The sequence below is a fragment of the Pagrus major genome, chromosome 15 (assembly GCF_040436345.1).
Source record: "Pagrus major chromosome 15, Pma_NU_1.0".
In the NCBI taxonomy this organism is placed as follows: Eukaryota; Metazoa; Chordata; class Actinopteri; order Spariformes; family Sparidae; genus Pagrus; species Pagrus major.
The window spans coordinates 18,099,179-18,114,390 of NC_133229.1; the positions used below are offsets into that span (position 1 = coordinate 18,099,179).

The 15,212-nt window shown below is 42.1% G+C and overlaps 1 protein-coding gene across 1 annotated transcript in view; it reads left to right on the forward strand.

The window, feature by feature from the left end:
* The window catches only part of rims1a (regulating synaptic membrane exocytosis 1a), a 93,521-nt gene that overhangs the window by 26,406 nt on the left and 51,903 nt on the right, over positions 1 to 15,212 (forward strand). Inside the window, 2 exon segments of the mRNA XM_073482088.1 lie at positions 512 to 719; positions 4,268 to 4,279. Coding sequence (XP_073338189.1) covers positions 512 to 719; positions 4,268 to 4,279 — 220 coding nt within the window.

A 15,212-nucleotide genomic window follows, 5' to 3' on the forward strand; every position in this document is an offset into this window, starting at 1 on the left:
CTGAAACAATAGCAAACGCAAAAAAAAGTTGATTGCACCAAAACACACAAACAGTGATATCGACTGGACTTAATGCAACGACTGTCTCCTTCGCTCTCCGGTTTCTGTTCTCCCGCCCTTTATTTATTTATTATTCATCCAATAAACAAATTCCTTTCTTGTTTTTATTGTCTCTTATCCCCCTTTAACTTGGGTGATTTGCAATAAATCACAGTTTATGGAATTACTATGGACTGGTGAAACTAATTGGATCAAAAGAGCAGTATGTTGTCATGCTTTTTTAAATTTCTATCCCATTTCTTCTTTACAAGAACAGGGCCTACAGTATGCAGGAGCAGAAATATGTTTACTTCTTTATTTATCTCTATTTTTAGCCACACTAGCTATAGAAATAGAAAGTCTTGTCGGTTGGTTGATCAGTTGGTCCAGACTGAAATGCACAAAAAGGATGCACACGATCAACATTCAAAGATGCCACATTCATGTCCATTTCCTGTTTTCTTTCTTCCAGAGGTATCCAGCAGCAGTTGTCCAGCTACAGGGAGACGGTGATCCGGCAGGCCACGGTGGCAGCGGGCTCGGTCCACCGGGACGACGCGCCAACCTGCGGCATCTGCCACAAGACCAAGTTCGCAGATGGCTGCGGGAACCTGTGTTCGTACTGCCAGACCAAGTTCTGTGCCCGCTGTGGGGGGCGAGTCTCCCTTCGATCCAACACGGTAAGAGAGAGAAAAGGGGTGTAACGACGACTTTTTCTTCTGCCGTTTATTATATCATCTCCTGATAAGTGATGGCTGCATTAATGATACTACAAAATCCTACATTTTCAAATAACATTTGGTGGGCTGAACAGCAGTATTTCAGAAGATACTCCTATTTGCTAGAATAAATTTTGGTACGTTTCATCAAACCACCACAAATGTTGAAAAGCAGTCTTGAACTGCGATCGCTGGCTCGGCAGCATTCTCTCCTGTAAAGTCAGGTCATAAACATGCATGTGAATGTGATATGACACATTTTAAAGAAAGTCACTATGGTACAGTACATGGGCTGGGGTTGAGATGGGATGACTGTGAAAGTCATAGAATGTGATTCACAATTTTTTCTTACTCATTAACCCATTTAGTAAGCCCTAGTGCCCTGCGGATGTTGGCATTGTCATCATAGAAGAGACCATACCCATCAAAATAGTTTTATTTAAATTTTTCTTGTAGCTGTAGGATCAAGTTGATCACTCAGATATATTTTGTATTGATTTGCAGTGACTCTGTGACTCAATATAATATATAGAGGCTCGAAACCGACAGTAAAGGGCTATCAGATGCATCAAAAATATAACTTAATACATGATTTAATATTTCCTATTGGATAATTGAAACGGAGTGTGAGAAGGAATATAAAGTTGTCACCTTTTATATATCCTCCTATTTAGTTGGTAAAAAATGGGAGTTTAGTTTTAATAAAATAGAATTTTATTTTGTTTTTTTTAGTCAACTGATAAGAGATTTATGGAGAACTACTAAGCTTTTCTTTTTACACTCCATTTTCAGGGTCCAGTGTGTATAATCACCTGACACTTAGTACCATTGTGTTTTCTTCACCTTAGAATGAGCCTTTTATACCTACAGAGAGATACCGGCTGCATCCAAATGTCCGGACTTCATCGCTCTTGCTGACTAACAGACTTTACGGGCATGTTTGCAGGAAGTCTGGAGTGCTGAGGGTTGTCCAAACCCACAATTCCTCCAGTCCACAAGCGGAATTTCAGCAGACTTCCAAAGAAGTTTTTGTGGTGCAGACTTCACTGGACTTCACTGGTTTAATTACCCACAATTCAATGCAACATGGATGTGACATAAAATAATAACTTATTGGGAATGTGTTAAACAATTACTTTATTAAACGGTAGAATCACGTCAGAAGGAAATAATATTCTCCCACATCACAATACAGAAATATGTAGATGCATGTAGAGGCCATCAAAATGCATCTTATTATTGTCCTCTTGGTGTGACTATGAGTGGCTTACATTGGCCTTGCAGTCTCGCACCCACGCAGATGACAGCGACGTGATGACAGTGAACACATCTAGAGGCCCAGAACGGACAAACAAAACGCTGACTCTAGGGACGGCCTTTTGTGTTTTTCGAGGGGGAGGAGCGGTATTCAGTTCACACCGCTAAATGCCACTAAATCCTGGACGTTTAATTATTTAAAGCTACACTATGTAGTGTTAGGTAAGAAATTTAAATCAGACAACAAAAATCTTTTACTGAATAAACAATTGTCCTCAAAGGACAACACAATTTCATACTCTTTTACTTTGTTTATATTTGCATTACCCTTCTAAGTAGCCACCTTTCTAGCCTCAGACATCGTTCTGGGGACCTTATTTCCCTCTGAGGACAGCTTGTTTATTCAGTTATGGAAAGATATTCATCAAATAAATATTTCTGAGTTTGTATTATTACCTTATTAATATTGTAAATATGACCTTTATGAGTCTGAATTTATTCCCCAGAACTACAAAGTGCACCTTTAACTAACATTATTATTTCTTGAAATATTCAATCATATGTTTGACTCATCTGCTAACCTTTTACTTTTGGTGGAGTTCATATCCATCATGGAATCCAAATCTGCACACAGAGGTGTGGTAAGCATGAATACACTCATAGCACATACAGCTGTTCTACTGTACGTCCAATCAGGCTACACCAGGGCCTCAGGTGTTTGGACTCAGGTGGAGGTGATGACCCATGGCACATATGTGTGTCTTTATGTGTGTGTAAGTCTGCTCAGGATGTGTATTGATATTTACTGTATATGGGATCTGTGTGTGTTACTGTGTATTTATGTGTGCCTCCAACCATGTGTGTGTGAATGTGATCCATGCCCGCCATGTGTGCACGAATGTGTGTGACCCAGGCAGGAGCTGGTAAAGGTTAATTGGGCATTAGACTGAGCTGTGGACAAAGGGGGTGGTCTCCCACTCCGTCTGGGTCTCCCAGGGGTCCGGAGGTGCCCTATACACACGCAGCAGGGTGTAGGTGTGTGCGTGTTGGCATCAGGAGGCGAGTCTTCCTCTGAAATAAGTGACGTCCCCCTCTCCTACATCGCCAGTGTGGCATTTAATGACCTCACACACGCACAAACACACACACACACACACGCTCAAAAGTACATCCTAATTAGTTGTTGCCTGACATGGGGATAGTTCAGCTGTGGGGTCCTGGGTGGTGTGTTGGGGTAGGTAGTTGTAGCCCATCAGTGGGTGAAGGTCTTTAAAAGGCGGATTTCGCACATGTATATGCACACACGCAGAGAAGGTATTAAACAAAACCTTCACATGCAACTGTGCTGCTGTTAGACTTTTTAATTAGCTTCTATTCCTATATGTATTTTTTAATATGGTACTCAGGTAATGGCAGCTATATTAGCTTAGCTTAGCTCAAAGGTTGGATGCAGGAGGAAACCGTTAGCCTGGCACCTATCAACATATCTAAAGCTCACTGACAAGCTGCTTCTCATTTGTTTCATTTAAACACAAACAGAAATGCACTTCCTGGAGACGATATTTATCATCCCAGGATGGTGAAGGGATGACTCACCCTACTCTGCCTCTGATTGGCTTACCCTGACATCCTTATTCTCACCCTAACTAATCAACACTCCTCATGCCTCAACTTAACCAGCCCAACCAAGAAAGGCAACGAGCACTAGCCAGTCAGAGGCAGGCAAAGGGCTAACTATCTTCCCCTGCTTCTATTTTCTTGCTAAGCTAGGCTTCGACTCACCACCCATCTTAAGCTCTGTACTTAAAACACAGACGTGAGAGCGGTATCCATCTTCTGAACTTTTTGAAAGACAGCGAATAAACATCTTTCTCAAAATGCGTTACCTTCCTTTAAAAACCTCATCCCTGTTGGTCTGCCAAGCAACTTCTTGCGGTCGCGATTGTTATAGTTACAGTTTTTAGACCAGTCACAAAAGTTTATTTATTTTTTTTTTTTTCCAAACGTGACACTTTACTAGTAATGGATGCATAAATCCTATTTTGCTGGAAGATAATAACTTAAATCTGATACTTAAGAGTGGTAGCGTATTCATTGCTCCTCACTAACTATCTGCCCAGTACATATCTATGTACGACATTGTTTGTTGCTGGTAGGGCTGTAGGATCATTGCCATGCTTTCAGATATCATCTTTGCTCACATTCTCTCTGTCTTTCTTTTCATTACACATGAATGGCTGACTGGGCTGCAGGAGGACAAAGTGGTGAGTGCTGTGTTTTTTCTTTCCTGGGCTACATAATTCTGCCTGTAACCTTTAAGACAATCCATCTTAATGGGTTCAGACAGTGTGTATGTATGTATGTGTGTATGTATCACTATTTCTGTCTGTCCATATGCCTATTATGACTGCAAAGAGAGTTGTATCAGTAGCAGCAGTAGCAGTAGAAGCCTGGAAAAATAGTATGGTATTAATGATTGACAACATGGCATGGATTATCATTTAAAAAGATGCTTTAATGGCCATCATATAAAATGATCTCCTGGACTAAACTACATCATTTTTGCAACAGCTCAGAGGTAGATCACATAGACAAACCAATACACTAGGACAATTTTCAATTTTTTAAGTGTCAACTCACCATGTGGAAGGAAGTGGCTACAGGCCTATGCACACCGAGGGAGAATGTGAAAAATCCACTTGGAAAGGCGCAGATGATTACATGCTCTATATTGACATTTAAGTTCAATTCAATCAAGAAATGAAAGAAAAGTATTGATAACTGGTGTACCTTTTATTTTTTTCATCCATCCATGACCATTGAACTCACAATCTTTGACTGTCACAAGTTAGATTTGTAACAAAGCGAATCACTTTACCTTCATTTCTCAGGGGTTTTGAGTCCTATAATGCTGAGCAGAGTTTAATGGATATATGTGGTGCTAAACACCTTTCAGAAACAGTGTCCGCACTTTTCAGAACCTTTGGACCATTTTAATGTAGTGTACATAGTGAGGTTGGGAAAATGGATTTCCATCTTTCAAAGACCAAAAACTCCTGGCTGAAGTGCCCCTTGAAGTGTAGCTTAAGATTGAAGTACACAAAGTAGCCATCTCACTGCAATAATTATTCTAACTAATGCAACTAATTTGCTAAACATCTTTGTTATCAACTAATGATATAAGCTTGTTTTCTTTCTAGCCAAGAGTTAGATGTGAAGAATGATACAGGTCTAATTGTCCATATGATATGAAGCTACAGTCAGTAGCCGGTTAGCTTACCTTAGCACAAAGACAGTGCTAGCCTGACTTTTTCCAAATATAACAAAATCCACCTACCGACACCACTAACGCTCACCAATTATGAAAACCGAAGAATAAAAAAGACCTTGATGTATTTTTTTGTCAGTCTAAAAGTCTTGTCATCACTGCGAAGTTGCTAGGCAACCAACAGGGACTTCAGGATGTTACAGTGATAACCCTCTAACTCTTTGCAAGAAAGCGAGTGGGCCAAGAAAGTAAAACTGTCATTGTTTCACCCAAGCAAACAAAAGCTGTTTAACCTATTTCACTGCTACAGTGGGACAATAGTAGTTGCACACTTGACATGGTGTGCAGTGTTGCAGTACATACAGTTCACAGGCGGATGTGCAGGTAGAGGATGGGTGGCCACCCTGTCTTGCGTTTTCCTCAGGGTTTTTGGTCTGTTTCATGGCTTCCTTCTTCGTCTTATGGCCTGGTTAAACAAGAGTTAAGCGAATCATCCGATATGATGCCGCTGGAGAAGGATTCCCGGTGGACATGCCTTTAACACCTTCCTCTGCGTGTGTAGTTGTGTCAGGTTTAGAACCTTACTTGGCCTTGGCTGCCTTCCCTCAGGGCAGCTGCCAAACGGCACTTTGATGATACTTGGCCGGACTTGAACACCACGGCTGTCCGAGAGTGCTTTGGTGTGCTGTACATAGCGGGCTCACTCCGTTGCTAAAGCTCGGTACAACAATCACTGGCTCTAAAGAGGAAGGTTTTGGCAGAACGGAGGCCTTATGTAGCACTGGCTGTATAGCTGGACAGCAGACCGGGTTGAATTACTGTTTGACATGGATTCATTTAATTAGTTGGGGATTGATTAATCTTGCCTGGCAAAGCAGTCCAAAAGAGCAAGTTACTCTGCCTGCTTTTTCCACTCCACTCAAACTAAACACTCAAAGTCAAAGTGAAAGTGTTGGCACGGATATCCCTGGGCCTGAATGATATGTATTCTATCAGTGTTGTATAGTCCAGGTCAGTTCTTTTCAAATAAAGTGCTTTTTTGCGTTTCCATGGATCTTTGAAGTCAGTTCCTGGGAAAATGTTGCACTTAAAGTTAAAGGGTAGCTTCACTTTTATTTCACTTGGAAGTTACCAAAAGTTGTTAGACATTTCCAATGGTGATCTATAATTTGAAGCAAAACAATTTGAAAGCCAGTGTTGTGCTCACATCACATGAGGCACCACAGTGTAGTGCTTCATGCAACAGTAATAGGGAGTTTTGGGTTAAATTTGGCTATCAATAATAATTAATGATTACCAGGGATAATTATTAATTATGATTAATAATAAGATCCAATTTACATTAGATCACCTCGGGGCACCACCCTTGAAGAAGGGAAAAGATAGCCAATTCACCAAATCAGTCTCAGAAAAGGTACTAAACTGTTTGTAACTCTGATTAATGATTAACTTAATTACTACAACCAATATTACCATAACAGCTAGTAATGGTTGAAGGATTTTGGAGTTCTTGACAGAGTAGAGGTTGGCAACATTCACTCTTGTACAATATTAAATAGGCAGCTTGAAGGTACAAAGTCTTTTATTTACACAAAGATGAAAACACTAACTAACATGTACTATATACAGGTGTGTGTGTGTGTGTGCGTGTGACGTGATGCCAGGTTATAGAAGATGGTTAGTTGCATGCAAGGACCCTGAGTCTGTGTGAAGTATCATTCAACTAACGTCAAATAAGCCGTCTGGGAAAGCATACTACCAATAACCTGACCTTAGATCACAGTAACACCAAACAGTGAACAAACACATAAATTGAACACACGTGCATTACATCAACCAGAGTTTAAAGTCCTGTGCTTAGCCTTGCTATGCTATGCTATCTAAGCCCAGTTCAACGTTACCAGTCTGTGAAGAAAAGGTACTGGTGGTTGCAGGAGAACGTTGGGATTCCAATGTTGAATGCTGTTCTTGCTGGGCAAGGACAGATGAAAGTTGGCAGAGGAGGAAACAGTTTGCTCCTTTCCTTTGCAGGGATAGCAGCTTGGTGCTAACTTGCTTGGTGTTCCTCAGATTGTGAAGTTAGCTGGCAAGCTTTGTGTCGCAGCTGCTGGTGCTAACTGATCAGGAATACTGGCAGGACCTCGTGTCGCTGCAGTGAGGAGAAGTTCTTTGGGCCTGCTGCAAATGCAGCTTGCAGCTCTCCGCAGCTGTTAGGCCCAGAGGAAGAGATCTTGAGGGCAGGCAGCCCCGTGGGGGGGAGATGGAGAGGAGCCCTTGAGGATAAGAAGTCGAAGAAGTGGAGAGCGTTAGAGTAAGAGAGTGAGAACAAGGAAGGCGCTGGAGTTTTGACTATCTGATCAGACGGGGGTCTGTCACCCTGACCAATAGTAGCTCAAAGCTGAATTTTGCACCTAGGTGTGAACAATGGGGAGTTCAGTTCAGAGTCCATTTTGAAATCCACAATGAATGACTTCATCTGTGGGTCCCAGCATCAGTGAAGCAGATGTTAAAGAAAAATGTATTCATTGTTTTACAGCTGTTTCTTTTCTTAGAATAGTAAATGCAAAAAAGTATTATTCGGCCAGGAGACCAACCCTGGCCCGTAATATTCTGCCAGATTTGGTGGATTTTTGCTACTTTTTATTTAATTGGGCTGGTAGAAATAGCTTTGAGTCAGTTGTGGTAATTTGGGCTACTTTTTGTACCATTTTGGTGGTTTATAGCAACACAACAGCCCTTTCGTCCAGATAGTATGATTAAGATCGATAGATCCTAGGCTGTGGTTGGGCAAACTTTTTTCTGTCCAATGTGTCAGCTTTGGCCATTTCATCAAAATTGCCTCGCAGCCCAGCACTGTTTCTGGCTTCCTTCGGCCCTGGTGGCTGCAGCTACTCATGCTAACTCACTTTGTCAGCCTATAACATTTAACTTGCCACAATTTTGAATTTAATCCGTAAAAGCCTAATGGATAACAGGGCTTTTGCAACAGAGCCTTAATATCTTGACTTCATTCTAGCTGTTGTTCCTTTATGTATTGAATCCACGCCATACCTATGGTGTAGCCTCTGCACAGGTGCATGCCCTACGCTGTGGCCTAGCTGTGGACTGCAACGACTACGATTGGTCTGCTTAGCAGCAAAGCATTTTCTGGCTTCTCAGGTGCTTAGCGGCGGTGCTAATGGGGATTGTGACCTGTAGTTTCCCAAATAAACACACTGGCTGCTGCTCTTTTTGTTTCATACTCCAAGTCGCTCAAGCTCGGTTTGTATGGAGGAGCGGCATCCCTGCAGACTTAGATGCTCACTACGGTGTAGACCACTTGCTTAGGTTATGGCGCCAGCTCTGCTTATCTTACGTGCAACCATAAATCACTCTTTAGTTTTTTCTGAAAAAAAAAGGAATTTGATTCTGGAGTTTACTCTCTATTGTAAGATAAATGGGTGCTCACTACAACACTCTCTAGTAGAAAAAGATCTCCTCAGGATTTTAATAAAGCAAAAATAACAATTATTACTCAATACATTTGTGTGTACTGAATGAGCTGTGATGGGTGTGCTCAAGAATGATGCTGAAAGTAAATGACAGATAAATAAAGTTTTAATAAGCGTAACGATATACAGCGCGGCGCATGCAGCCTGTGTTGTGCTAATGATATTCAGGGCTCATTATCTGCAGTGATGGCTGAGCTCTAGTGGAGAGACGAGTGTGTGTTGTTGTACTGAAGCCAAGTGTTTCTCACAGAAAGGGCCATTTTTGAAGTCTTGATTCCTCCTCTCATGGGAAACTACAAAGAAGAGTGTTGTGTGTTACTTTTTCTCCCTCCCTCTCTCTCTCTCACACACACACACACGCTCACTAACACCTCTCCTCGCTCTAATTGTAATGTCCACAGCAGTATTTCTGTGGGGGATCTGTGCTTTTATGTGGCTATAACTCAGACTGCTCAGCACTGGTAGATTGCTGTTTTTAGACCAATTCTGATTCAGAATTACTGGCATGTCTGCTTCATCCACCGGTGTTTTCAACCCACTGATGCTGTAAACCATGGATGTAATGTTGGTTGTATAAATATACTCTATACAATTTTAGAACAGAGCCTTTTCCCGGTGAGGATGAGTCAGAGAGGACAATGGTAATTGTCTGATTGAAATGTTGTCAGAACATCTACTTTGAGAGTGGTGGGAGAGGATTTTTTTCTACATAATTTGTATAATGCCGGATCACTGAAGGATACATACAATTATTTTTATTATCAAATAAAACAGAGTGAAAGTACAGTTAAATAAACCTTTTTCACGACACACATGCAACCCAGCTGCCAGAATAAATCTTGGCAATGTACTTTTCTGCAAATCATGGATATGATGAAACTTTCCATTTCTTTGTGATGCAAATTTAGGTTTCTTTAGGTTCAGTTTTCAATTTTAGTTATTTTTTTCATTTTAGGCACAAAAACCATGTGGTTAGGGTCAGGAAAAGACCATGTTTTGACTTTTGTGGTTCTGCCTCCACAAACGCAGCTGGAAATTGTTTGTTGACGTCTCGTCAAAATTATCCGGTTTTGTTACCACAGAAATGGCCACAAATTGTCCTGACGTCTCATTTACAAAATGTGATTTTAGGCTGGAAATTGTCTCAACGTCTTCTTAGAAATATTCTGTCTGAACCAGGTGTCACACCACCATCGTCATCCCATCCTCCTCCTGAGAAGGAAGGTGGCTCATGTATGTGTAATCCGAATGCAATATAAAAAATGTATCGTAGAAATGTTGATATAGTACGTACGAAACATACAAACTTAACGTATCCGTTGACTGCAGAAACATACAATGCCAACATTTTGTTCTTGCAACTGAGCTGCATATATTGTGAAATACAGATTTAACTAATAATAACATGATATCTGTTTCCCTCTGTTTCCAGTCTTCATGCTAAGCTAAGCTAAACACGCCCTGATCTTCCCAAAGTCGTTTGTTCAATACACCCACCAAACATACACAACCACAACCAGTCTATATAATCATATTTAGCATGTATCTTGCAGCTTACACCTCTTTAGGCCCGTCTGTTGCCTATAAGCACCACTTCCAGGGTCAGTGCAGTTGACCTCTTCCCTCACAGCCACTTCCTGTATTACTTTAAGGAAATTATTACAGGAGACTCAGCATGCTCATTCATCACATGTTTTTCCAATTGTGTTGCCATCATGATAACGTAATAGTTGTGTATCACAGCTTGTCCTGGGGGAGGTGTTTGTGGGCTCAGAGACGAGTCTGTGTCATGCTTACGTAGATTTGTTATGTAGATTTGTTCCAAGCATCACAGAGCCACACTCATTTACCTTTCTGTGGGTCAAAATGCCTCAAACACAGCGTCGTGTTGGCAATGAACAACCTCACATAAGCTGACACCTACTCCCTCTGCAAGCCACTGTGACTGAAAAAGTTAAAAGTTAGGAATGACCCATCAAATCAAGGCAAAAATACCTAAAATAATAATCTTACTATGCTTCTGATACTTGTGGAAATGTACATCTATTGATCCGAGCCTACAAGAAATTATGGCTTTGTGCTGCTTTGTGTCGGGGTGCAGCGCAGTAGAAAAGCCTGAGCGATGTGTCATCTGCTGTTAACGCCACAGCGCCTCATGATTACTATTGATCGCCAGTCTCGCTAGCTGCGTCTGTCTTCACGTCCATCTCTCATTGACTGGTCTTAAGGGGGCCATCTCTCTCCCGGTTGTTGCTGTACACTCCCTTATGAAAGCAGGCTCGCACATCCGTACACGCACAAATACATACTCGCTGTACGGTGTTTGTCAGGCACACACACACACCCTTGGATGCGCGATCTGTCACGACAAGGAGGACACAATGTCATGTGCATATACTGTACGTACATGTGCACACTTTCTTTGTGCAAGACAGAGAGCTCAGTGTTGCTTTTTGTGTCTATCAGTGTAATGAGGATGTAGGTGATATCTCAGAGTTTAAAAAGTTGCAGTTTTGGAAAAAGAGGAGTCAATGTCATTAACATCAACACAGCAGGTTAATGAGCCCAAGTTCACCTCAACGGTTTGCGAGAGCTACTCGAGAACTAAAGAAGAGTCCCGACTGTCATGGACTTTCCTCCACAGTCACCTGATCATTTACGGGGGCACTTGAGGACTGAGACAGCCAATCATTCTGTGACATCACAAGGCGCTTTGTGGAACACTGTCAAATCATGCTGGGATAACACGAGTCATCAGGTTTTGTACAAACTTGTGGAGTCCATGCCAGCTTGAGTGCATGCTGTCATTAAAGCTTAAGGGGGACAGAAGATCAAATAGATATTCTGAAATTCATGTACATTTTTCAGATTTTCAACTTTTTACTCAAACTGTTGAGCTGATACTGTCATTTGTAATGAAAAAAAAAATAGCATTACTTTCTAAACAAAAAATGCACTTTTTGACCCTGTATCTTTGGAAGTGTTGTGAACAGGGACTGTCATTTAACATTCAACAGTCATCTCAGTTTAGTCATCTCTTTGCCCCCTTGACTTCTTTTTCTCTTTCACACGCATGCACACTTAGAGGCCTCACACTCAGTCATTCAGTCCGTCAGTCAGTCACTCTGGCAGACCTTTACATTACCAGGTGCTATGTTTGCTAACTAGAGACGTTCAGTGGTGAAAAAGGGGAAGTGCACGGTCATGACAACCCTCAGCTGCTCACAGCTCTCTCTCTCTCTTACACACACACACACACACACACACACACACACACACACACACACACACACACACACACACACACACCACATCCTGTCACCTATGCGTGTTCATTAAACTATTATCTTTCCTTATTTTGGAGAAAACACAGTGTTTGTATAGAGAGAATGAAGCTCGAGCTAAAGTTGTCCTCCCATTGACCCGGTAATGATGCACTCATATGTTTGTGTGTATCAGGGAAACATATGTTATATCTGGCCTGGGGACAGGGGGCCTCACTTGGCTCTCTGCAGACCCTAATATTGATCAACTATATAACTGTAGCTGTTGCCTGTGTGTATTTATATTAGTGTGTGTGTAAAAGAGAAAGTGTGTAGCCCATCATGCAAGGTGCTTACTTGTAGGACTAGTGTACCATGTGTTATACTACAAATACAATGCACTCCGGTGCCTGTAAATGCACTTATTTGTGTATGAGCTTTTTGTGCGTGTGTGCATGTGTGTACTGTATGTGTGTGTGTGTGTGTGTGTGTATTTTGCTGCGGGTGCCGGGCTGTGCTGATATAGTACCTCATTAGCTGCTGTGGACACTAATCTCCTTTGTGGCAGTCTTTCATCCTTAGCGCAGGATTTATTGACGCCCTCGGTTACGGCGCTCGCCTCGCATGCTGCTGGTGCAATACGTCAAGCTGTCATTGGCTGATGCTACTTCCTGGTCCCGCCCCTCCTCCCACTCCCCTCCCTCAGGGTAAATGTGGTATTTGTCTCACCTGTTAGGCGGCACACGCCTGGTGTGTTTAAGGACAATTTGTGACAATAGCAGGAAGTCTAATGATAGCTGGAGGTGTTACATGACAGTTTGTCATGTTTAGTGGACAGTGTAAGGTCTGGCTGCTGCCTGGAGGAATAGAAAGAGGCAGTGACAGACTCATAGGGGGAGGAACTGTCGAACTTTTGTGACTAATAGAATTTTATTTAGAGATACAACATGACAATTAACTTCCTTTGCTGAACTGTTCAGAATTTTGGGAAGTGCGTTTATTCACTTTCTTCCTGAGAAGCAGATAAGTAGATCGATACCACTCTCATGTCTGTGCATTGTGTGGAGGGAGAGCTTGCTTGGTATAAAGACTGGAAACAGGGGAAAACAGCGAGCCTACTTTAAAGTTCACAAACAGAAATATAAAATTGACAATTTGTAGTTTCAGTTGGAGATTTCTTGGAAAACAACAGCTGGAGACCACAACTGTGCGACAGAGCCGGGCTAGCTGTTTCCCCCCCTGCAGTGGTGCGTTCAATTTTAACTGGGAAGTTATAATTTCAGAGTTCCCAGTCGGCAATTTCAACTGCAACAACACGATTCGCTGATATGTTCCCGGGTTTGGCTGTGATAAACAAACGATTGGCTTTTGGGAGGAAGGGGTGGGATATGTGTCATTTAACCGCCATCTCGTTTTATGGACTTTTCCTTTTGAAAATGCTTTAATAGGTTTGTCTCCCCTCTTATAACGTCTTTGCTCTAGCTTCATATTGACACGGCCTTTCATGTGGCATCACTCTGTCAGAAAGATGGTGAACATGCTTATTTCGCAAAATGTGTAACTGTTCTTTGAGGTTAAGGCTGACACTGCTACATGGAGTAACGCACAGTGCAAAACTAGAACGAGACAGAGTAACTGGACTGACTATAATAGATGTGACTAACAGACACCTCTCCTTCCTCCCCAGAAGGCTGTAGTGGGTGTTAATTAGCCTAACATAGAAGCTGGTAATGAGCTTGATAACAAGGTGCTTGGAGTTGTCATACGGTGGTCAATAGACTTTGACATATGTGTATATCAAGAACACAGCAGTCAGAAAAGATGCTTTTTACAGATGATGATTTAATATAATCATGACAACGTATTATCAGCTATAATTTAACTGACACCTTCTATAGCCGATAATACAAAATCCCCTATTGTGTATCAATAGTATAATTGTGTTTCGGGACTTCATTGCACCCTCATGTTTCCCTCTCTCAGATCCGTCTCCGTGAACTCTTCAATAATGTAGTCTATAACTGATTAAAAGATGCCCCCTGGACAGATCAAGTGTTGCACATTTTGATTATGTTCTCATAATTTTTTCAGCTAATTTACTTTTAAGAATAAAACAAGAACAGATTCAGCGATTTACATCCACGCTGCAGGAGACTTTCCATTTGGCTGATGTATAAAGAGAGAAAAAGAGAAAAACATCTGAATATGTGAATGTGGGCACCAGTGCTCGCACTGGGAATTGAACCTCTCACCGTCTCACGCTGACCTCCATTTCACATACTGTACAGTCTGTCGTTACACAAACGGCCTCAACTCTCTCCAGGAAACAAACACCTAGCCACAAAAAAAGTCCAAGATTTCACCACTGGGTTATTCACTGCTATACTGTATCATGGAGGCACCCGAACGCACCATATACACATGAGCAATGGTGCACACAAGCGGATACACACTCCAGCGGATACACTCTCCAGCTCCTCGACAGACACAAATAGACACACACACAGATGGACGCACACACGCGGATGCAGCAGGACGCAAAACAAACACACACAGGGGTTTGGTGTCCTAGTTTCCATCTGTGGAGAAGCTATTCTCTCTCTCTGGCTCTCTCCTTCACTCACAAACTCCTCTCAGGGGGGGTCTTACTGTGGTCATGTGACACATCGCCGCTGCTGTTGTTGCAGTTTGTGTGTGTGGATAAGAGCAGGCGTTTGTATCTGCATGTGCGCATCGCCGCTCATGTGTATATATTTGATTGTATGTCGGTTTTGTGTGAGTAACGCACAATCCGCCTATATATATATGTCCATCCTTTATCTGTGTGTGCGTTTGTGTGTGTGTGCGTGTGAGCTCACTGTCAGGCTGCTCTTTGCCAGCCTACTGTTCCTCCTCTCCGGCGCTTGTTTTACCATCAGAGTGTGATCTAATACAGGGATTACTATGGGATTAAGTGAGTCTCTTATAAAATAACAGCTCACCGCTCCGTATCTCCACAACACTCGCTATTTGTTCTGCGGTATCAGCACACTCTAACAAAGGTGGAAGCACAATAACTGCTCCAGCAAGGAGTGAAATGTGCTTCGAAAGGAGAGGGAAAAAATCGGCGGGTGAGACAATCCACTCAAAACAGGGTGTATTCCTGTAAATCAACCAGCTAATTTCACTCTCCGGT